Consider the following 23437-nt stretch of genomic DNA (forward strand, 5'->3'; position numbering starts at 1 on the left):
TCAAACATCGCAGTTGTTTCCTGAACAAATTGTATGACATGCCCTTTTTTCTGCAAATCTGTGCCAAAGAGCAGACTTGCCCTCAGCTTTGCTTCCCGCTTTTGTCTCAGAGCTGGTTTTGTAGCAACAGCTGCAGTTGTGTCAGGTTTGACAGAAAGTGGGTGACGGATGTATAAGAAGAAAGGGGAGCTAGCCGGGAACAAGCCGAACCTGTGATAAATGCAGAGTGAGGTGGGCATCCCGAAGAAGAGCACCAGATTCAGTGCTTATGGGGCGTTGGTTCCATTTTGAATATAGCTAAGCATGTATAAGGAGGGATGCGATGGCTCAGGGGCTAAGATGCTGAGTTTGTTGATCAGAAGTTCAGTGGTTCGAATCCCTAGTGCCGTGTAACAGAGTGAGCTCCCATTACTTGTCCCAGCTTCTGCCAACCTAGCAGTTGGAAAGCATGTAAAAAGTGCAAGTAAGAAAATAAGAACCACTTTTGGAGGAAAGGTAACAGCGCTCCGTGCGCCTTTGGCATTTAGTCATGCCGGCCACATGACTACAAAGACATTTTCGGACAGCGCTGGATCTTCAGCTTAGAAACTGAGATGAGCACTGCCTCTAGAGCCAGAAACGACTAGCACGTATGTGCGGGGGAACCTTTACCTTTACCTAAGCATGTATAAATATTAATTTTTTCTGGAGAGAATAGAAGTAAGGCACCTTTGATAACAGCCATTCTTCTGAGCTTCACAACACTGGGTTCCTAGAGAAAGAAGAAGAATTCCTTATTTTCTCTGCTGTTCTTTTCTTTTTTTCTTTACCTTCTTTCTTTCCATCCTTCCTTTTCCTTTTTCTCCCTCTTTTACTCTCTATCTCTTTTCTTTTTCTTTCTCTTCTCTCCTCCCTCCCTCCCTCCGCCCTCCCCTCTCTCTCTGCCTATGGGTAAAGTCTGGCTTATTAGGGTGTATATATTTTGATGTGGGTGGGATTTAATTGTTGATTTGTTCTTTTGTTTTCAATTTTTTTCCACTTGTTTTTAAATGGTGCCCCTTACAAACACACACACAAACACGCACACACACACACACACACACACACACAGAGAGAGAGAGAGAGAGAGAGAGAGAGAGAGAGAGAGAGAGAGAGAGAGAGCCCTGAGAGTTTGACCTTGACAAAAAGCAACTCAGATAGTCATCTAAAGTTAGATGGGGACTGAGAGGTTTCTGATGGAACTCTAGAAGCATAACTAATTAGGTCTTTTGGAGCATTGCCAAAGTGAATATGAAGAACTATTGAGAAAATTAAGGGATTTACAATAGACTGTTAAGCACACTTAACAGTGGTGGGATCCTGCCGGTTTAACAACCCGTTCAGTGATTGCGTGCTGTGTGTGTGTGCGCTGCGAGTGTGTGTGCAGTTTTAACAAAACTTACCTTCCACGTTACTTCTTGGGAGTAACACAGCTGAGGCGCAGCAATCCGCTCTGCCATGCAAATCAGTTGAGAACATATAGGTAAGTAAAGGGTAGGGGTGGGTAGGTGGACCTTTATCGTCAGAGCAAACCAGTTCACTCCCCAGCTGATCGTTGGAGCTGCCTGCTCGCCTGAACCGGTCCAAACTGGCTGAATCCCACCCTTGCACTTACAGCAGCAGAATGTCCTATTGAATTAATGGCAATGATTTTGAAAAGTTGCAACAACATAAACAATAACAATCTACACTCACATCTGATACATTTTGACCTGAGGATTATCCACAGAAGGGCCACCAGACGGTAGACAATCCTCCAACTGTAATAGATAAAGAGGGATTAAACCTGCCTCCTATCATAAGCTGTATCTCCTCTGATCCATGGCACACCAACATTTCGCTCCTCTTTCAGGCCACAGTTCTTCCAAATGGATTGCAGGCTATCAAGACCTCTCAGAAGAAAATTCTTCAATACTCTGAATGAACCCACTGCCACGAACAGCTTAGCAATACCTCAATCCCAGCAAAGTCAATCAAATTTGGAGATCTTTAGAAACCCCCCTGCCCCCAGGTACATCGAACATAAGATGGATGACCCTCACACCAGTCCATTGGTGTGGCAGGTGAAAATTCACATGGACACCAGAAAATAAAAAGTAGCCAACATGGTGAAGAATCACCTTGTTTTGGTAAAATGTATGTAGAGTCTTCAAGGAAAATTTGAAGCTCTAATCATATCTGCCGATGAGTAGTTGAACGACACATATTACAACTCTCATTCAATTAGTTTCTCTTTATGCTCTCCTACGGGTGTGAATAACAATACAGCTATTCCTATATTAACTTGGAATCTAGCAGCTTGGAAGAACAAATTATATATATTTTTTCTGACAAAGTAAAGTACTAATGAAAAAAGACCCTAGTTGAACAATTCCGAGAAAAATAGAGAGACTGTTCACAGGGGAGAAAAAGAATCCTCACCATACTTTTAATGATTAAAGTATGTTTTCCTCCTAATAGATTCACATACTACAGATCCGGAAAAGAAATTAGTTTCCTCCTTGATGTTCCAAGGATTCCCCAGGAAAAGAAATTACAATGGGATGCCCTATGATCTCTTCTAGGGGCATACAAATTTTATTGAAATTTTACAAACATGTTGAAAAAACATAGGTTAGCTGTATATAGCATTATATTGTTGATAAATTCAGATCAGCATAGATTATCTCCAAGGTTAACATCAGATCAACAATCAAGTAAACCATACCTCAGTCAAGAAACTGCGAAACAAGTGAACAGCAAAGAGCCCAATCAAAGAATCTCTAAGGTCACCCCCATCAACAGTGACACGCAACCCACCTAGAACAGTGATGGTGAACCTTTTTAGCATCGAATGCCGAAAAGGGAGTGCACACATCCGCACAATCGTCTGTCCCGTAACCTGGCAGAGGAGCTGCTCAGGGGGCATGTGTGCGCCATGAACTTCTGGTTTCTGCAGCAATAGCAATAGCAGTTAGACTTATATACCGCTTCATAGGGCTTTCAGCATGCACAATGATCAGCTGGCCAATCCGCATGCCAGAAAACGGAAGACCAGCTCTTGCAGTTTCTAGCACTGCCACATGCATGAAGGCCAGCTGATCGTCATGTGTGCATGCATGCCAGAAACCTGGAAGAGGAACGGGCAACCCGGCGCATGCCAGGCAACATGACCCCATGTGCCATTTCGGGCACGCATGCCATAGGTTTGCCATCATGGCCCTAGAATATAAACAAACAGCAAACAGCACTCCTTACTAGCACTGATGATTATAAATAGTTTGGATAACGAAACATCTGCAAGAAAACAAGCAAGCTCAGAGAGTATCTAGGATCCCTCATGTCAATCTTGAGCTACAAATATCCTCCTTTATTAATATCAGTAAAACTGACTTTACTAAGTAAGATAGTTACAAATGGTCTGTTTGAAAATGATCTTGAAACTCTGAGATGCACAAAGGTCACTTTAGAAAGCACGGTTTGAGAGAGAATAGTCTGGTTCTTTTTTTAGATGTTAATACCTAGGGTTATCTTCTAATTTTTAGTTTTATTTAATGCAAAGAGACATGGAAATCATTGGGTTTGGTTTCCTAATCAAGCAATACACTCTTTTTGCTAATCCTGCTGATGTATTGAGCAAGACAAAAAGCCTCAACAGTTGTTCAACTCTGTTTTGAATGCTAACGCAAAGGAATAATTTCGGAAAGGAGCTCGTGCTTGGGATGTGTACTATGAAAGAAAACATGAGCTGGTTTATTCAGGAGTCTCTGCATGGGATCAACTTTCCAGATGATTTAGAGAGCAACAATGAGCCACATCAAACTCCTGAGTTTACTACACCACGGGATTTGGTCTCATTGACAAATGGATTTAGATTCCTTCTTGGCAGTTTGCGTTTTCTGCAGTGGTGTTGCCCATTAAGAAATTTTAGCTGTACTAGAGAATCAGAAAAATCAATGAAATGAAAATGGCAAAAATCTGCCAATTAAAGCCATCGAGGCTGTGTTCTTTGTTGCCTTGTGTCAGACATCAATAAACAGCTTTATTTCTCTGGGTGCTTCTATAAGAAGCATAAGCTTGCATATGATTCAGTACCCCATCTATAAAAGACCCACTCGTCTCGATCCCATCCCAGTTCACACTGGTGCAAATGAAATATAATCCTTCGGAATTGATTCTGAGAAAAGGGGAGTTGAGGTGATCTGGAATAGAAAATGGCTTTTGCCATCCATTTTGCCATGACAATAACAGTGCGAATGTGTCAAATGCATTTCGCCTTGGCAGAGCAATGCTGCTTTTGAAATCAGGTGATTATGCACAACGTTGGCCACCTCGGTATGGGGGCAGATCCATCACTGGCAGCTTGAAAGACAGCACGATGGGTGAACAAATAAGCCAGCTGTCCTTGTGCTTTTCTCCCTAGAATTTGTTCATGGCTGACTTTCCTTTTAAAAAAAAATCAGCTATGAACCTGGCCAGCAATATTTTCAGTGGTCCTACAGGTAGTTCCTGACTTATAACCATGTTTAGTGACTGTTTTGAGTTACAGCGGCTCTGAAAAAAGTGACTTATGACTGTTTTCCACACTTTGCCCAGTGCCACATCCCTGTGGTTGAAGGCTCAGATGATGGAATGTATGTACAGATGTGGCCCTGGGGATCAGAGGAAGGGTCATATGTGGCGATAAGACCCAGGTGTGGATGGAATGGACACGAGAGTGAGGAATATGAATTCTGATAAAACATTTTCTCTTGTCTTCATTTCTTTGCCTTGACAATTAAGAGCTTTGCTCCTTTCCTGTCTCTCTCACTGAAGAGGGAGGGGGGAGTGGTGGGGTGGTTGCTGCCTCAGACAAAGGTTTTAAACTGCTTTTACCTTTCTCTGCAGAAGGAGGGGGGTTGCAGAAAGCTGCCTCAGATAAAACTGTTTGTTCTTTTTCTCTGCTCTGCAGTAGGAAGGAAGGAGGGCTGCACATTAACAGTGAGACAGAAGTTAGCACCTTAAAAACACTAGCCAGGATATTAGGAACAAGAATAGCTCATATAAGAAAAACCCCGAAACCCACATAGCTGGAACACTTTGCAAGATACCCGTGACCTGGGGTGAAAAACAGGTGATGTGACATTTAGCTATTTAACATAACAAGAGTAAGAGTTTAGCGGAGCGGAAATCCAAATAACCAATCAATATTATCTGTTATGCATGCATCATTATGTGAAGGGCAAAGGGTTGAATGTGACCATCCCTTGACTATAAAAACTGCTGTAAGATTCTAATCTTGGCCCTCGGTTAGCTTTTCAAACTGGGGTCCTTATATCTTGGTACCAAAATAAAAGTATCATTCTGTATCACACTTTGTGTCCTGTGACTTATTGGCTTTGACACCAAGCAAGAGCTCAGGTTTGGGGACAACATGGTTATGTGATCAAAATTTGGACTTGGAAACTGACATGTATTTATGACAGTTGCAGCATCCCAGAGGCGTGTGTTCACCTTTTGTGACCTTCTGACAAGCAAAGTGAATGGGGAAGCCAAATTCACTTATCAGTTGGGCTGCACTGCAATAATGAGCAAATACAAAAGAAATGCAAATATTATTATTACCTATGTTCTCTAAAGTGGGAGGGCACAAAATTATTTGAAAGAACCAAATTTGTTTCTCTAATCCAGTGCATGGCATCAACTGAATTATGTTTTCTTTTCAGCCATCCATTCTTCTGGAAGAACATAACCTATGCATTTCCTATCTCTAAGATTTTCTAGTGACAGGCCAAAGAATCTCTTTTGTAAAACAAAGATTGATATCTTTGATTCCCAAAATAGGTATCTGAAACTGGAGACGGCTTCTGTGCATTTAAACCTGAAAACCTTCCCATTTTCTAAAGTCAACAGATGTTAAAAGTGTGGTATAGACTTCCCCAAGAAATACAGAATATTAGTGAGAGAAACTTTAAATATCTTGGGGTGTGCGAATATTGTTCAAGATCAAGAGAGTTAATGGACACCTTTAATACCATCCAATACAAAATAATATTTTGTTTTTAACAATATCAACCATCCATCACATTTCTCCTTCTTCCAGATGCTTTTGTACGAAGTATTACATTTCAAATTACGATTTATAACCTTAGCTCACCAATAGTAACGTTTAGATTTCAGACAGGAAAGTATAAGTTAGAATAAGTGTGTCTTCTTTGGAAGGAGTGCCATAATTTCCATTCCATCACTGAGTAAGACCTTTTCCTCGTAACAGCTGTGCTTCCATTACAGATAGCACTCAAAGCAGTAACATCTGGGGAGAAGACTTTCCCCAAGGAAGAGAGTAGGCAAAGAGGTTGTTGCATTTTGATCTACAACATACATACTTTAACCACTCTGGGAGATACACATTTGATATTCCTCTGGGATGCATTTCAAATATGAACTGTGATCCAAAAAGAAATTCAAACCCTAAGCCAGCTTCTCAAAGAGGAACACAACATACCTGTATACCACAACATATTTGTATTGTCCCATAGTTGGGTTAAAGGGACGAAGTGGCTCAGTGGCTAGGACGCTGAGCTTGTCAATTGAAAGGTTGACAGTTCAATGGTTTGAATCCCTAGTGCCACGTAACAGAGTGAACTCCCATTACTTGTCCCAGCTTCTGCCAATATAGCAGTGTGAAAGCAAATGCAAGTAGAAAAATAGGAACCACCTTTGATGGGAAGGTAACAGCGTTGCGTGCGCCTTCGGCGTTTAGCCATGGCAGCCACATGACCACGATGATGCCTTCAGACAGCACTGGCTCTTCGGCTTTGAAAAGAATATGTGCACTGACCTCTAGAGTCGGGAACGACTAGCACATATGAGCGAGGGGAACCTTTATCTTTATAGTTGGGGTGTTGATACTGGCCACTATTAACATCATTTCAACTTGACAGAGAAAAATATTTGTATCTGTCTCTTTTTACACTTCTTGCTTCTATGTTTAATCTTTCAAGTTCCCAAAGAAAATGTTTACTTCTTAAAATAAATTCTCCTTAATTAGTAAATATGATTTCTTGTACTGCAATTGCTTCGAGTGTGTAAATAAAACTACATGAAACTAAAGGCATCTTAATAAGTTGAAGTGCATATGTTGACAGTATATCCATGTTCCTCTGGATTATTTTTGTAGTATTTTGAATATTTTGCTTAACCAATTATATTAGTGGGATTTTTAAAAGTACTGTATAAAACACAGGAAATTATATCCCAGGTCTACTAAAACTGTTGCTTGGGGCTGAAAGTTCACAACACAAGGATCACTTTTTGTTCTCTTGACACTGCAGCTGGCAGACTCATTCAATGATGAATATACCTGGAACGAACACAAACAAAAGAAAATTGAAATAGGTGGTAATGCCTGAATAATTTAGTCCTTTAAAAATAATCACCCTAATAAACTTTTAAAGCTTTTTTTCTCTAATGGCTGAGCTATATTTGGAAACTGTTTTTAATGAAAATTAAAATGATGCATGGAACGGTATCTATATATCTGGCCGTTTGGGCCAACTGGCACGGCCTTAGAAGATTCTGACTGACAAGCCACCTCGATACCCATGATCCACTGAAATAAGCATATTAGCCTGCAGCAGCTTGAGAGAGCTATCTGCAAAAGTGAGGGCTAGGGTGCTACATGAGGAAACAGTACCTTGCATGAGCATCTCATTAACTTTCTCCCTAACAAGGTAGGACACATTTTGTCCAGGATTTCAAGGGCCCCTTTCCCACAGTTATGCTCTGAGCAGTGGTAGAATGCTGGGTGGGCGTGGCCATGGTGGGTGTGGCCCAATCAACCTCCTGCACCATGGCACAGGGGGGGGGAGATTTCACTCTCGAGACTTCAGGAGGGTGAAAACGGCCTCCCCCGGGTTCCAGAGGCTGAAAACGAGCCCTTTTCCAGACTACCGGAACTTCTGGAAGGCCCATTTTTTATCCCTCCCAGAGCCTCCATGCGGGCCCTGCACTTACCTGGCATCCAAAACAGGCCACGTGGAGACTCCTGGGAGGGGAGGGGTAGGCGGGGCTCGCCAGTCCTTGCAACTACATGTTCGGCAAACCAGTAGTTAACATCTGGTTTGCCCGAACTGGTCCGAACTGGCTGAATCCCACCCCTAGCTCTGAGCTAGGGAAAGATGAAGTCTGATATTTACGAGGCCATATTGTACTAATAGTCCCTCCCAGATGAAATTGTAGTTCTCGATGCCTCCAGCTGGCCGACTAGGATAAATGCCAGGAAAGGGGTTCAATGTTGTAACCGTGTATTCCATTGCATCTTAGTGCGTGACTGAGGTCAGACCAAGCAACAAGTGTTAAATCAAGGATTAAGGAAAATAAGAGAGGAAAAAATAGGATTGCTTGGTAAGGGGAGAATCAGGAGGAAAGAGAAGGGAGGCTTCTTCTGACCTTCTTCCAACAAAGTTCATATCTCAAAATTTGATGGTACTAAATGCTGTAATATTGGTAGGATCCAGTGGTGGGATTCAAAATTTTTCACTACTGGTTCAGTGGGTGTGGCTAGGTGGAGGGGCCATGTAACTATGTGGGCACGGCCAACTTGACATCACTCACGCCCACATCCATTCAGTCACATGCCCCCCCTAGCCACGCCCACAGGAAACGGTAGGAAAACGTTTAGGATTTTTCTCTATCTACCCCACCCTCCCTTCGCTAGTCACACTCTTTTCACCGCTTCCTCCCCCCCACTCTTTTGGTTGCTTACCTTTTGCGGCGGCTGATCCAGACTTTTCAGGGAGGACCAGCCAGTCACCGCTGCTGGGAAGCATCTGGCTGGCAAAGAAGCCTCCCAGCTGCCATCTCTTTGCATACCGACTCTCTAAGAGGCTGATGGCTGGTTGCAGGGAGCTGAAAAGTCCTCTATTTGGGGAAAAAGCAGCTGCTGTTGCCACCATCTTCTTCACTAATGCACATCCTGGCTGAATACCATTTCTGGTAGGGTCACTTGATTCTTAAAGCCTTATTGGTGGTATTAGACTTTCAAGGTTGAACTATAGAATATACTTATTGGATCAGGTCACATGAAAATGCTTTAGAATGTGACTTTCTATGAAGAAGCAAGTCTAAATAGCATTGCTATTGCTTTTTGCATATATAAAGAGGCTAAGAAACTACATATGAAGCCTTCCAATTTATTTAGTCACTCCTACAAGCAAAAATATGATTGATCAAACATGTTCGACTAGAATTCCCTATAATAAAAATTGATTATTTTAAATGGAACCAGATTATTCTAAAGTTTTGTCATTTCTTCTATAATAAGTTGCAGAAATACACACACAAGTGTATAGGCATGAATTTTAGAGAAAAGAAGAGATATAAACAAACATAGTAAAATCTTAATTGAGCCCCCTGTAGATATCAGTATGCTCCACTTACTCAAATGTACTTTTTTTCAGCAAAGGAAGGTTTTTGCCATTTTTGTTTGAATATTTGCGTTTTTATTTTCCTGCCCAAAACCTGAATATGTTTTGTAATCCTTGCAATCTTTTTTTTTTCTTGAAATATTTATAGAATATAATCAAATTCCATTTGGAAAAGTGACTTTAAAAATGCCTTTGGGGGTGAACCTGCTGTCTATGTGGTTGTGTCTCTGTGTGCATGCAAAAGAAAACATATGAATTGCCTGAAATGATCTTGAGGACAAAATCAAAGGAAGTTGTGAAAACTTCATGACAAATTGTTTCAATTAAGATTTGTTTTTTGAACAGAGTAATGAAAAATTGCATACAAGATACAATTAGATTGAACAGCATGCTTCTGGAACTAGCACTATTCTGTCAGAAGAGATACAGAAAGATTCCTGACTGTGGCTGAAACATTTTTTTGGGTTTTCAGAGGGTTGCAAATTGTCCTCACATGCCTCAGTGTTAGACTACCTGACATGATATTTGTTGTTCCTCTCCTGTTTCTATGGCCTCTGCTCTCAGCCATGGACACTTACCAAGGTCATCAGTGATGAAAATGAACAAATTTTATGCTCCTTAAGCCTCTCCTTGGATAGCATTAGAATGTTCTACCTGAGGCTTCCCAAGAGCATGAAGCAAACTCCTTGTCCCAACAAAAAACCCTTTAATTAATTTACTGTGAATTCCGCTCATTTGCATCCAGCAAAGTCTTTCGAGGGAGGATTTACAGTCACAGACCTTATCTGGCTTGGAGAATTGACAAGCCAATATCTGCAAAACTTGGCAAGGAGTCTCTGAGAGTCACGAACCAATTAAACTAACTAATTGTCTCCTGCAAACTACACTTCCCTTTCGCTCCTCTTTTATTTCCTCTGGGAGGGGCCATTCATCATCCACCTGTGGCCTTATTCCCAAGTCGACCCCTGTTCTTTAGCTGTTCCCTTCATCTGGCAATTCTGCGCATGTGCACACTGGGAACAGGCTCCAGCTGTTCGTCTGCCTCACTGATGTCTGACTCTGAAGGCAGCTGATAAGTGGCATACGGCTCTGGCCCCCTCTCTGCCTCTGACACAGAGCACTCATCAGAGCCTTCCCCAGACTCCAGGACTGGCCCCTGTTCCTCCCCAACCTCCTCACTGTCCGAATCTGCTACCAGCTCCGCAGGCTGCTGGCGGTCCACAACACAGAATAAAAGGAGAAAGGCTGTTTTAACACTTGCACCACTAAGGACCAACTCATTCATGGACAGGATCATTTGAAAGCAGTGTTATCCAGCAGGGAAAAATTGTGCCATCAGAAGAAGTCTGTGCTGTGAAAGGATCCAAGTCAACCTTATCACTTTCTGCTCTTTTTGTCATTCCATCCTCATTATTATGCCTGCAACGATTCAAATTTTAATGGCCTTTTCAAAAATTACAAGGCCGTAGATAAATCAAAGAAGTGATGAAGTAAGAATTTATTCTGGGCCATTCAGAAAACCTTTCTGAATTCTAGCATGTTCTGCTGTTGTTCACATCTGTCAGACTTCAAAATACTCTGGCAGAAATCAATTTAGAAAATAAAAAGTTAGATTTAAAAAGCAGGGTAGTTTCTCATTTCAAAATACAATTTTGTTCCCTTTGTCTTGGCTGCTAGTCATGCATATTTTATATAGCTATTAGGGCCACACCATAGAGTCAGTCAGAGGTTCAGAACGTTTGTAAGGATTTCACAGTGGTGAATGAGATCTCATGATCTCATCTCTCCTGTTGGCTTCTTGTTACATAGACATTGCCCTGCCTAGGAGTTAGGATGTTGCTGATCAAATTTGTGTAACAAATTTTATTAAAAATGAATAAATAAAATCTTCCTCATACATGTAGAATCAGCAGAGACAAATTGACTACCCATATCTTTTGGACTGTGAGTCCCTTGGACGGCAAGGCGATCCAACCGGTCAGTCCTAGAGATCAACCTTGTCTGCTCTTTAGAAGACCAGATCCTGAAGATGAAACTCAAATACTTTGGCCATCTAATGAGAAGGAAGGGCTTACTGGAGAAGAGCCTAATGCTGGGAAAGACTGAGGGCAAAAGAAGAAGGGGACGATAGAGAATGAGGTGGCTGGATGGAGTCACTGAAGCACTCAGCATGAGCTTGAATGGACTTTGGGGGATGGCAGAGAACAGGAAGGCCTGGAGGGACATTGTCCATGGGGTTGCGATGGGTCAGACACGACTTTGCAACTAACAACAACTTTTGGATAAATTTTTAACGTCTCTCCTATTGATCTTGAAATATTTAGAAAAAGGGTGTGATCAAATAAACATTATGTATTTCCAAAAGCATATTTTGTTTTATATTTCTTCACAAGGGTAGGAAATAATAGAATATGTTTAGATATTGATATGACCAGTTATGCTGTCATTTCAGTTTACCCCAAATATGAAGGCCTGGGATACAAACAAGAAATCACAGATTATTCATCTACCTATCATTCATCTATCTATCTATCTATCTATCTATCTATCTATCTATCTATCTATCTATCTATCTATCTATCTATCTATCTATCTACCTATCTACCTACCTACCTACCTACCTACCTACCCACCCACCCACCCACCCTTCCATCCATCCATCCATCCATCCATCCATCCATCCATCCATCTATCTATCTATCTATCTATCTATCTATCTATCTATCTATCTATCTATCTATCGTTATCATCATCATTCTACATATTTATCTAATTTATTTAGCCACCCATCCCACACAAGATCACTCCTGGCAAAATACAATAGATACCCTAGGTCAGGGGTATCAAACTCAAGGCTCACAGCCTGGATGTGTCCCATGGGGTGTTTAGATCTGACCCGCAGGGCTGCCCTGGAGCAGTAAAGGACTGGCCTGCGATGCCTCTGCCAGCGAAAATGGAGCTTGGGAGGGCCACGTGCAGCCTTCCCTAGCTCTGTTTTCACTGGCAGAGGGTTGCAGGAGGCCATTGAAGCTGAAAACGGAGCTTGGGAGCCCATTTTTGCTGGCAGAGCGCTCAGGCCATCACAGGTGCCCCCAACATGAGTGATGTCGAGCTGGCCATGCCCACCCTGGCCACGCCCACCCAAGGTCAAACACAACCCTGATGTGGCCCTCAATGAAATCGAGTTTGACACCCCTGGCCTAGGTGAACAAAATTACAACAAAAAAGAAGGACGACGTATCTCACAAGGTTTCGATTGTTTTTATTATTATTTCTAAAAATAAATATGCCTAATACAATTCAAGTACAACAGTTTTTCTTCCGATGCATTTGTCACTAATGTTTTTCCAAAAAGTCCATAGGTTCTTCTGTTTGGTAGATATGATACGGATATTTATAAAGCATTTGATTTATCAGCCAAATAACTGAGGGGTTTTCTTGATGTATAAATGATTTATCATAAGGACATGTTCATCAAACGTCTTTGGTTTGATAATCTAAAGCAATCTTTCCTGTCCTCCAAGCACACTGAGCTACATTTCCTAGAATTCTGGATCAGAAAAGAGATTCTCACTGGGGGTTTTTTAATCGTCATTTGGCTTGGAATAGTAGAGAGACTGTGTCATAAATTAGATGATAGGGGATTCTTAATAACATTAAAATATTTTTAATGAAGCAGCTTCTTTAGCAGAACATGCCTTGATTGCAATCTTGGCCCTAGCTCTTTCCTCGTGGTCTCTGTTACACTTTTATTGACGTAAAAAAAAGTTCCTTTATATCTCATTGCGGAGATTTATATTCCTTCTGTTTAAGAGCATAAAACTGAATTCGGACATCTGTATGTCCATGACTGTTTGCCTTCACTCCCTCCGCCCATTTCTGTAGATTTTACCCTAAGAGATGTTTCATTGTACTAATTATTCATGAACGTAAAACAGTGTTCATGATTTGTAAGGAAGAATGTTTTTTGCTGAGAGGAGACAAAGGATGTCTTTTTTGTGAGGGGAATAATTAATATCTGCTATTTTAAAGTGGAAAATAATAGATATAACAGGAAATACAACTGGATTATGCTTCCCTTATAACAGGGGTGTCAAACTCCATTTCATTGAGGGCCGCATCAGGATTCTGTTTGACCTTGAGATGACAGGGTGGACATGGCTGGGGTGGGCATGGCCAGCTCGATGTTACTCATGTCAGAGAGCCTTGTGGTGGCCCGAGCACTCTGCCAGCAAAAACAGGCTCCCGAGTTCCATTTTCGGTTGTGACGGCCTCATGTGTCCGCACCTGGCCCTCCCAAGCTTCATTTTCATTGGCAGAGGCACTGTGGGCTGGTCCTTTGCTATTTCCAGGGTGGCCCCATGGGCGAGTTATAAGCACCCCATGGGCCAGATCCAGCCCTTGGGCCTTGAGTTTGACACCCCTGCCTTATAACAAAGTTTTTAACCTTGGCAACTTTAAGATCTGTGGACTTCAACTTCCAGAATTCCTGGATTTAGGCTGCCTGGAGAATTCTGGGCAATTCCCAGAATTCCGCATATTTTAAAGTTTCCCAAGGTTAAAAAAACATTTTATAACATCTGACTTAATTCTACTGTGAATGAGTCCAGCATACAAAAGGGTAGGCTTGGAATTCAAATCTTGGCACCTTGAACAAGCCACAGCACCTCAGAAAGGGCCATACCACAAGATCTCAGGAAGCAATGTACAGTAGCAGCCCAGGTTGGTGAATATTGTTGAGGATGCAGTTGTGGAGGTCACACTAAGCCAGGCTGTAAACTCTGAAAATGGAAAAAATATAGAATAGCAGGACTGGAGAAAAATCAAAATAAATCTTGGAATTCTTACAGACACACAACTGATTTAGAATCAACATAATTAGAAATAGAATATCCAATCAGTATCTTTTAATGGCACCTAATCAATCAATCAATCAATCAATCAATTCTAGATTGATGGAATTCCTCATTTTCTAGTTTTAAGCTGAGATGCCTGTTTCCAACATTGAACAGGGCTAGGGCTAAGGAAATAAAAGCACCTTTCTCACTGGTTAGGATTCAGGATTCTGCCCAATGCCCCTCAATTTTGAATTAACAATCTTGCATATGTTCTAGGAAGACTTTTAATATGCAACAAAAATTGGGATTTATTTTTGAGATCTGAATTATAAATATCTATATTGCTTTCTTTGTTCCTGTTTATTGTATTTTTAGGCCACAGACAATGACGTAGGCTCTTATGGAAAAGTGAGCTATTACTTCAGTGATGATCCAGACAGGTGCGTACTTTATTACAGGTATTCTTTGATCTTTCTGCTGTATTATTTATATAATGGTTCATTTATATCAGTTAAATTGAAATAAAATCCTCACACTGTTCTAGTCATTGTTTCGTTGAGGTAGGTTTGTGGTTTCAATGTCTGGAAAATCATGTCAGTAAATGAGGTGCTAATTAGAATTGACCATGAAGATAGTAAAGTGGTGGATAACTCATGCCTTTTGTGATCAACCACCAACAGTAAAGCAACAAGCAGCCACAAAATATCCCAAAGACTAGCACATGGTAGGAGCACTCATGGAAGTGAACGTTGGACTTTAAAGAAGTAGGATAGGGAGGATATTGATGCCTTTGAACCTTGCTGTTGAAGAAGACTCCTAAGAATACCATAGATAACCAAGAAAACAAACCAATGGATCATCAAACACATCAACCCAAGATTCTCATTCAAGGCATAAACCAGGCTCAAATTGTCCTACTTCAGACACAGTATGTGAAGACCCAGATGTCAGGTTCCAAATAGCATCCAAAAGTAAATCAGAGTCCAAGTTCCAATTTATTAAGAGAGCCATGTTGGCACATCTGGGAAAACCCAAATCTGAAAGCTTCCTGGTTTTCCACACCTAGTTGAAAGTTCAAGATCTTGCCCCCACACCCACAAGTCCATCACATGGTCCAATCTTCCACTGCCATGCTGGCAGTTCCATTCATCCAGTTCTGGTCAGGTGCAAAGACAAAGGATGACCTTGGCTTTCTAGAAAGAATTTTGTTATGACTACATAGCATCTCACTCCTACAATCCCCCCTCCCATTTTCCCACATTAGAAAATGCATAGTAGAATAATAGAAAGTGTGGCAGGCCAAAGATCCAAAGGAAAGGATGGCTACAGGCCTGACACCAGCCCTCTGGAAAAGGCCTTATTGCTGAAAAAAGTGGAAGGAAAAAGAAGAGGATGACCATCATGAGGATAGACTGAGAGGATAGACTCAGTTATGGTAGCTTATGGGTGCACCCTTGGGACAAGTGAAAGAACAAGTTAGGGAACATATCAATTAATCAATTTTAGAGTCATGGAATTCCTTGTTTCCTGTTTTACTATCAAGGAAGAAAAAGATTAATAATGTAGGAATGAATTCCATACCCTAACAATAAATTAGCAAACAGCAAAGCAAAATGGATAAATGCTGAAAGGCAGTAATGGTATCCTCTTTTCTTCACTACCAGTTTGGTAGTGGGAGCACATCTGGGCATGCTCAGAACCTTCTGCATATGCGCAGAAGGTCTGTGATGATGCCTTGGCGGGTGGGCAGAGCCTCGTGCTGCCACTACTATGGGTTCGCCCAAGCCAGTGCAAAACGGTAGAATACCACCACTGCTGAAAGGATGTATAAGAAAAATCATGCTAGGGAATAGGTAGGGGTGGGATTCTACAGGTTTGGACTGGTTCGGGTGAACTGGTAGCTCTGACTATCAGCAGGGAGCGAATCAGTTTGCTCTGACTTTCAGCTGGGCCCATCCCACCCACCCCTCCACTATACTCACCCATATTACCTTTTCTGAAGCCCAGCTGACAGTAATGCGAAAAGTGATTTGTTTGTAAACTGTGCACGTGCGCAAAGTGCATGCTCAGCGAACCCATTGTTAAACCGGTAGGATCCCACCCCTGGGAATAGAAGTAAATATTGTACAACATCAGCATAGTCTTTGATGGAGACCAATTCAGTATAAAATCCAGAACTTCTTCAACTTTTTGAAATCAGGAGAGATTTCATAAGGTTTTAATATGCTGAATGTACCCATAATGAGGAATGCATGTGTGTTGTGCTGCTCCCACATTATCTCTGGCAAGCCTGCTAGCTTGAACTGTCAACATTATCTCCATCACTGCTCACAGTTGATCAAAGGGAGTGGTTGATGGCAAATTAAATGGGCATAAGGAAGACACACCCTCTACTTATAGGCTGTAGCATGAATTCATGTCCGTTTCCAGGATTTATCTATAATTCAGTCACACTTTTACTTGTTGTATTAATTAATCATGGAGCAGGGTTTTTAATTCAGAAAATCAATTATGAATTACACTGCATACTCTGGTTGGACCATCTTGCATCCTAACTGGAATTGGCAATACTATATGTGTGTGTGTGTGTGTGTGTGTGTGTGTGTGTGTGTGTGTGTGTGTCCAATATTTTTACTGTTGCCTTTTTGTTACATTTTGTTGTATTTGTGCTGATAAATAAATAAAGGGAGACTAGTATAGATCTATTTCAAGCTATTTAGCTCTCATCAACTAGCCATACCCATACACACACACACACACACACACATATATTGTATTGCAAACAGCCTCAGGAGATATCCATTGTAAATGGAAGAGAGAGAAATTAGCATAGCTGTGAGAGTGTAGCAATTAACTCTCTCTGTACTGGATTTTTTCCCAACTCAAAATTTATTTCTCCCATCCAGATATTAAGACTCTAGAAAGAATACAAAGAAGAGAAAGAAAGATGATTAGGGGACTAAAGGTTAAAACATATGAAGGGCGGTTACAAGAATTGTGTATGCCTAGTTTAATGAAAAAAGAACTAGGGGTGATATGATAGCAGCTTTCTAATATCTAAGGGGCTGCCACAAAGAAGAGGGGGTCAACTTACGCTCCAAAGCACCTGAAGGCAGGATAAGAAACAATGGATGGAAACTAATCAAGGAGAGGAGCAATCTAGAACTAAGTCATTTCCTGACAGTTAGAACAATTAATCAGTGGAACGACTTGCCTCCAGAAGTTGTGGGTGCTCCATCACTGGAGGTTTTTAAGGAGGATTCAGAGAGCCATTTGTAAGAAATGTATATTGGGGTCCCCTGCTTGAACATGGGGGTAGATTAGACTCCAAGGTCTCTTCCAACTCTGTTAGTCTGTCAAATTAATTATTTATTGAAATATATTTCTTCAATACGCTACTTGCTGTTTTTTTGGGCTCCAGGTTCTCCTTAGACAAGGATTCAGGCATCATCACACTGGTTTCCCGCCTGGACTTTGAGACAACCCAGCGTTATACACTCACTGTCATCGCCAGAGATGGGGGTGGAGAAGAGACAACCGGGAGGGTCCGGATTAATGTCCTGGATGTCAATGACAACATACCCACCTTCCAGAAAGATTCCTATTTAGGAGCTCTGAGGGAAAATGAGCCATCAGTCACTCAAGTGGTCCGCGTGAGGGTAAGAAACTCCAGATATATATTCTTCTCATGCTGAGATGACGAAGAGGAAATGAGTATCCGTGTAACTTAAAAAGCCATTTGTGACATAAAGGGCTGCATTGAAAAAAGTGCATAATGTGTGGAAACCATTATTTTAAAAAACAGTATGCATTCCACTTGAACTGACATCTCCAGTCTGATGCTTGTGACCCTGTATGTCAGAGGTGTCAAGGCCCGTGGGCCAGATGAGATCCTCCAAGTGTTTAAATCTGGCTCGCAGGACTGACCTGAAAATAGAAAAGGACCAGCCTGCAATGCTTTTGGCAGCCAAAATGGGGCACCAAGGAGGCCACGCCCCCCTCCTCCCCAGGATTCCATTTTCAGCCTGGACGGCCTCCTGCAGCACTCTGCCAGACAAAACGGCATGTGGGGGGGGAGACATGCACCCCATTTTGGACAGCATGGTATTGCAGGAGGCTTCCGTCTCATGGAAGAGAACTACAACACTGATCTGGTCCTTGAAAAAAATCCAGTTTGACACTCCTGCTGTATGTGCTTGCGGAACCATCCCTTGTGCCCACAAAATTCATTCTCCAGCAGAATTTTCTGTTTTAAAGAAAAATCTTTGTAAAAGAGAATTAACTAAAGTGTTAGGATGGCATTATTTTTTTTAAAAAAGTATCTCCCCTTGCTTGAAAAAGAAACTGAGAATGAAACGGGATTAGGCATGTTGTTGTTGTTGTTCTGATTATTTATTAAATGTAAAGCAACCTGAGTTCAGAATGACTGGGAAACGTACATTAAATAAATAAAAATCCTTAATACACAAAGAGACTATCCATGTTTGGACACAAATTCCAAGCATGATACAGGAACTCATTCTACTCCAGAACCTGGGAGAAGAGCCAGGTTTGCATTTTATGTTTCCTAATTCTTGATAATTTCAAGACTCTTCTCACTTCTTTACATGCTTAGGCAACATATTTTTTTTAAAGGCACGGGTTTTGAATATGCATTCATAGTCACCGTCTTATATTTTACACACACACACACACACATCATGGACCTGATTCAGGAATATATGTCTTAGTTTTTTGGCGCTACAATAACTTTTGCAGATGTGTTTTTATATTGTAGGAAAAGGAAATATCATATCAATACCAGCCTCAATGCTGGTATTCAGCCAGTTCAGACCGGTTTGGGCGAACCGGTAGTGGCGACCTGTGGGCACCCACCCACCCCGGCACTATGCCATGCTATTTAGCCATGTTTTGTAAGCCATGTGCATGCGTAGAAGCCATGCATGCGAGCAAAGCGCATGCGCAGAAGGCCACAGGCATGTGCGGAAGGCACGCATGCCCACATTTTCAGTGTGCGGCAAACTGGTGGTAAAATTATGTGAAACCTACCTCTGATCAGCCTGCTCTTAGAGGTGTGCATGGCTTTGGAATCCACCACCATCACCCCCCAAAAAGTAGCTTTATGTCTACAGGTGCTCCAAAGCACTTTGGCGGTCATCAAATTGTCCTACTTTTTATATCTCATTTGAACTCTGTTTTTGAAAGTTGTATTTAATTTCTATCCTGCTTTTTAACCTGTGGTCGGTTTAAGATGGCAATGCTGCTAATTCTTCCCATGGTAGTTGGGTTGTGGTGATAGGGAGAGCAGTTGACCCAAAGTCTCCCAAATGGCTTTCATTGTGTAGAAAAATGTTTCAATATAAGTATTTCTCCTGATTTAATCTAGGCTTCGGATGAAGATTCCTCCCCAAACAACCAGATTGCTTATAGCATTGTGTTTGCTTCTGCATTCAAAAGTTACTTTGACATTACCTTGTCTGAAGGTTATGGAGGTGAGTGCAGCATCATGTTCAGCTTCCTTCCTCATCTCGTGTCGTAATTGCCAACGCTGCTGTCTTGCTTTTTCAGTGATAAGTGTCATCCGCCCTCTGGATTACGAGCAAGTTGCCAATGGTGTCATTTACTTGATTGTAATGGCCAAGGATGCAGGCATCCCAGCCCTCAACAGCACCGTCCCCATCACCATTGAAGTGTTTGTAAGTACCACTCCTGCCTTCCATTGTACCAGCTCAGAAGATAAAACTGAACAGAACAAATGAATCACTGGTCTTTTTTTTTTCTTATTCTGCTCAGTTAGGACAATGTGACTATTTATTCAACTAAGAACAGTTTGTTAAGAAGGATTGATTGAATGATTGATTGACTGATTGATTTAAAAAGAACAATGTACAAACTATGTCAGGGTGAACTAATTTTTGGTGGCAGGAGCCCATTTTCCGAACAGTTTTATGTGGCTTGACTCAGTGGGCCTGTCATAATAATCTCACATGCTGGATTTTCTGCTTCTGTTTTTGTTCTCTTTCTTCATCGGGATGTGTCAAGGTGCACACATGCACATGTCAAGTCTGTTGAAGGCTTAAGGTGTCCAGTCTTTCGTTTTCTGACAAAAAAAAATGATCTTTTAGCAATATAATTTTATGAATTGCTTGAGAGATGAAAGAAAATGGGATGGGAGAACCACACATAGTTTGTTTTGATTCAATTTATATATACTGTTGGTATGATAATGATCCTTCCTTTGTTCAAAACTGAAGAACACTGTGTCTTAAAAGGTAAAAGTTCCCCTCGCACATATGTGCTAATCGTTCCCAACTCTTGGGGGCGTAGCTCATCTCCGTTTCAAAGCCAAAGAGCCAGCGCTCTCCGAAGACCTCTCTGTGGTCATGTGGCCAGCATGATTAAACGCCGAAGGTACTTGGAGCACTGTTACCTTCCCACCAAAGGTGGTCCCTATTTTTCTACTTGCACTTTTACACGCTTTCAAACTGCTAGGTTGGCAGAAGCTGGCACAAATAACGGGAGCTCACTCCATTATTGGGACTATGGATTTGAACCGCCGAACTGCCAACCTTTCTGATTGACAAGCTCAGCGTCTTAGCCACTGAGCCACCGCGTCTTAGCTTCATGTTTCTTTTTCACCACAAATTAGTCATACGAGACTGTTTATCTACAAGGGTGCTCTCATTGGTCATTTGTGCATTCAGCACATGAGGTGGTATCCCTTTGCCAGTTCTCTTCCAAATTCGCGTAGAGTACACCTTATTGAAAAGGACTAGAACAGCAACTGTCCATTTTACAACGTCCACAGTCCGTCAATTACACATGGCCTAACTATATTATAGTAACAATCTATAAACTGTGAGGCCTGTAGTCATTAAATACTAACATGCAAAGAAATAGTAATGCAAAAAGGTTTGCCACATTAGTTGTGTAAAATAGTGGATTAATAGCAATAGCAATAGCAGTAGACTTATATACCGCTTCATAGGGCTTTCAGCCCTCTCTAAGCGGTTTACAGAGAGTCAGCATATTGCCCCCAACAATCTGGGTCCTCATTTTACCCACCTCGGAAGGATGGAAGGCTGAGTCAACCCTGAGCCGGTGGGATTTGAACCGCTGAACTGCTGATCTAGCAGTAGCCTGCAGTGCTGCATTTAACCACTGCGCCACCTTGGCTCTTTAATCACATATTTCTGACAAATCCCCAATGCTGCTGTGCAGAATCTAACCACCTGCATTGTAGTCACCATCTGTTCATCCTTAAATAGCCACTGGAGATAATCAGTGTCAGAATAGCCAGGACACCTATTGATTATTGGGAGGATATGGTTTCCCCCCCCAAATATCTGTATAAAAAGAGCATCAAAGGATTATGTATCTCAACTCTCCTGAGCCACAGGATCATAGATTTTTCAATCAATGGTATCTTTTTATACTTGCCGTACAGGACGGCCAATGGAAGTGCATGGCACCGTGCTAGTGCAAATGCTTTCTGGTGGTTTGCCAACACATGTCATCCTTGGAGTGAATATTTTGCTTCTTTATAGATTCATGCAGTGGGACCGTGACATGCTTTATAACATGGATTAAGTCTTGCGGTATTAAGTTACAGCTGGTGCTGCCAAATCCATGGCTGATGGGATCACTTAGGCTGATTTCTGTTACATTGTTCATTGATGGACAATCAGCTTTAGAAGAAACCATTCCTGAGTGCTTTCTTACCTGAGACCAATTGCAGGGGTGGATTTCTTTGAGGACCGGATCAGCATTGTAGTTGTCCGCTGCAGGCCGGCCATGGGGAGGTGGGGGAGAGATGGGATGGACGGCCAACTGTAGCACCTTCCTGGCCAAATTGGGGCATGAGGGGTCATGCAAGGCCACCATACTCTCCATTTTCAGCATCGACAGCCTCCTGCAGCACTTTTCTGGCCAAAATGGGACACAGTGAGGTGCCCACGACCCCCATGTGCCCCATTTTTGGTCTGGACAGCCTCTTGCAGCACTTGGCTGGCCAAAACAGGGTGTGAAGGGTGCGTGTGCACACCCACCCCATTTTGGGTGCCAGAGGCACCACAGGCTGGTTCTTTGCTATCTCCAGGCCAGTCCTGCGGGCCAGATTTTAGCACACCTTGAGTTTGACACCCCTGCCATATGCTAACAACGGGTGGCAAAATCCTACAGATGCTTGAAAGGAGAATTTGCTTCATTTCCTTCAGTTCAGAAAGATTGTACAGAGACAGTTCCATTGTTTTCTCTTTCTTTTGCACTCTGCCTGAAAACCTAAAGTTATCTGGAACCAAACAACTTTGATTGTGGCATGGAGAGCAAAAGACACAGCAACCCTGGAAGGGGCTGAAATTATTCATCCTTGAAGTAGTACAAATAGCTGTCCCACTTCAAATCGTGGTCATCCCAGCCTGGAATGATTTGTTCTTATTGTTCCAAATTGAGATGTAAACATCTTTTTTTTTGTTAAATCCAGAAAGATAACTTGCACCTATATGGCAATAACAGCAGGAGTGAAATGCTACCGGTTCGGGCCAGTTCACCTGAACCGGTAGTAAAAATGCTATTGATTTGCCCAAACTGGTAGTAAACAAATGCTTTAAAAAGTTTAAAAAAAAAAAACATTTCCGACGATCACCTGTGACTATCAGCTGAGCCGCGATCATTGGAACTTTTTTTGTGTGAAGTCCAGCTGCTTTTGCATTGTGTGTGAGTCAGTTGTGTAGCTTTGGTGTTATTTTTGTGTAAAGTGGGATAGTTTGTTTTTGAGCTCTCTGTGACCCTGTGCGGTTCCAGTTTGTTACAGGGACTATTTTGTGTGAAGTCCAGCTGCTTTTGCATTTTGTGTGAGTCAGTTGTGTAACTTTGGGGTTATTTTTGTGTAAAGTAGGATACTTTGTTTTTGAGCTCTGTGACTGAGGTTCCTGCTTGTTGCCCATCCAGTCACATGATCACAGCCACACCCACCCAGTCACATGACACCCCCCCCCACCAAGCCACCCCCATAGAATGGGTAGGGGAATTTTTTTTAATTTCACCACTGAATAACAGGGTTAGCGTTACTGTTCCTTTTTAAGGGTTAAATCAGATTGTCAGAGTACAAGCACCTGGACTGAGAAATCTCGGAGAAAGGCTGAGCGGTAGTTTCTTGATAACCCTTCAATCTTAGATCCTTCCTAATCAGGATCT

The 23437-nt window shown here is 41.9% G+C and overlaps 1 protein-coding gene across 1 annotated transcript in view; it reads left to right on the forward strand.

The window, feature by feature from the left end:
* Positions 1–23437, forward strand: part of CDH23 (cadherin related 23) — a 594289-nt gene that overhangs the window by 353823 nt on the left and 217029 nt on the right. Inside the window, exons 15-18 of the mRNA XM_032232225.1 lie at positions 14618–14682; positions 17664–17901; positions 19629–19734; positions 19811–19938. Of these exons, the coding sequence (XP_032088116.1) occupies positions 14618–14682; positions 17664–17901; positions 19629–19734; positions 19811–19938 (537 nt within the window). The remainder of the gene's footprint in view (positions 1–14617; positions 14683–17663; positions 17902–19628; positions 19735–19810; positions 19939–23437) is intronic.

Source organism: Thamnophis elegans, chromosome 15, assembly GCF_009769535.1.
Source record: "Thamnophis elegans isolate rThaEle1 chromosome 15, rThaEle1.pri, whole genome shotgun sequence".
Taxonomy (NCBI): Eukaryota; Metazoa; Chordata; class Lepidosauria; order Squamata; family Colubridae; genus Thamnophis; species Thamnophis elegans.